General features: G+C 64.8%; 1 protein-coding gene across 1 annotated transcript; it reads left to right on the forward strand.

Annotated features, from left to right (window-relative positions):
• Window positions 1-33: 33 nt before the first annotated feature.
• On the forward strand, window positions 34-555 carry EMIHUDRAFT_124806 (hypothetical protein; the record flags this gene model as incomplete). The annotated part of the gene is made up of 1 exon (XM_005762691.1): window positions 34-555. A coding segment is annotated over one exon (522 nt), but the record flags the coding sequence as incomplete, so codon positions are not given.
• Between the last annotated feature and the right edge of the window lie 334 nt (window positions 556-889).

Below are 889 nucleotides of genomic sequence, written 5' to 3' on the forward strand. Positions count from 1 at the left end.
GTGGGCGAGGTGGATCCTCAGCGCAAGCGAAAGGTGATCGAGGAGGCGTACCTGAAGCAGCGGCGCGAGCTCATGGACATGGCGGTGACGTGCCACGAGTGCGCCAAGCCCTTCACGTTCACCGTCATCGAGCAGGAGTTCTTCCTCGAGCGAGGCTGGAAGATCCCGCGCACGCGCTGCAAGGCCTGCTCCGATGCCAAGAAGGCCAAGCATGCTGCCAAGGGCGGCAAGGGCGGCAAGGGCGGCGGCGGCGGCGGCGGCGCGCTCGAGGCGCATGCGCCGGACCGGACGGTGGGCGGCCGCGGTAAGGGCGGCGGCAGGGGCGGCGGCAGGGGCGGCGGCAGGGGCGGCGGCAAGGGCGGCGGCAAGGGCGGCGGCAAGGGCGGCGGCAGGGGGGGCAAGGGTGGCGGCGGCAAGGGTGGCGGCGGCAAGGGACCCAGCGATCAGCGCCCGGTGGCGGCGAAGGTGGAGGCCAAGCAGGAGGCCAAGCCGCTTGGCAAGCGTTGGTTGGCCGAGGTGGGTCATAGCGGCAAGCGCCAGCGGAAATTCTATTAAGGTCGCTCCCCCGGCCCAGTGGGGATTTTGGCCTACTCAGTGATCGTCTAAGGGGCCCTAAATGGCCTGCAATGCCATATCTTTTGTGCCTAACTTGTAGAGCACCTTAGAAAAACTAGTATGTCTTGGAGTGCGAAAAGTTTCTCGATGAGGTGGGGGTCCGTGTGGTGAGCGCAGACTGCTAGGCCGGTCGGACCCGATTTTATTAAATTTTCAAGTTTAAGCGCAGACCTCAAGACTTGAACGCAAGCATGTTCAGGCCATCTAGAGTGCCGAACAACATCGCACCGGTTCGATTCGCGCATCACGGCCGCGCAAACTGGCTGCACTGCGG

The sequence above is a fragment of the Emiliania huxleyi genome, assembly GCF_000372725.1.
Source record: "Emiliania huxleyi CCMP1516 unplaced genomic scaffold EMIHUscaffold_6687, whole genome shotgun sequence".
In the NCBI taxonomy this organism is placed as follows: Eukaryota; Haptophyta; order Isochrysidales; family Noelaerhabdaceae; genus Emiliania; species Emiliania huxleyi.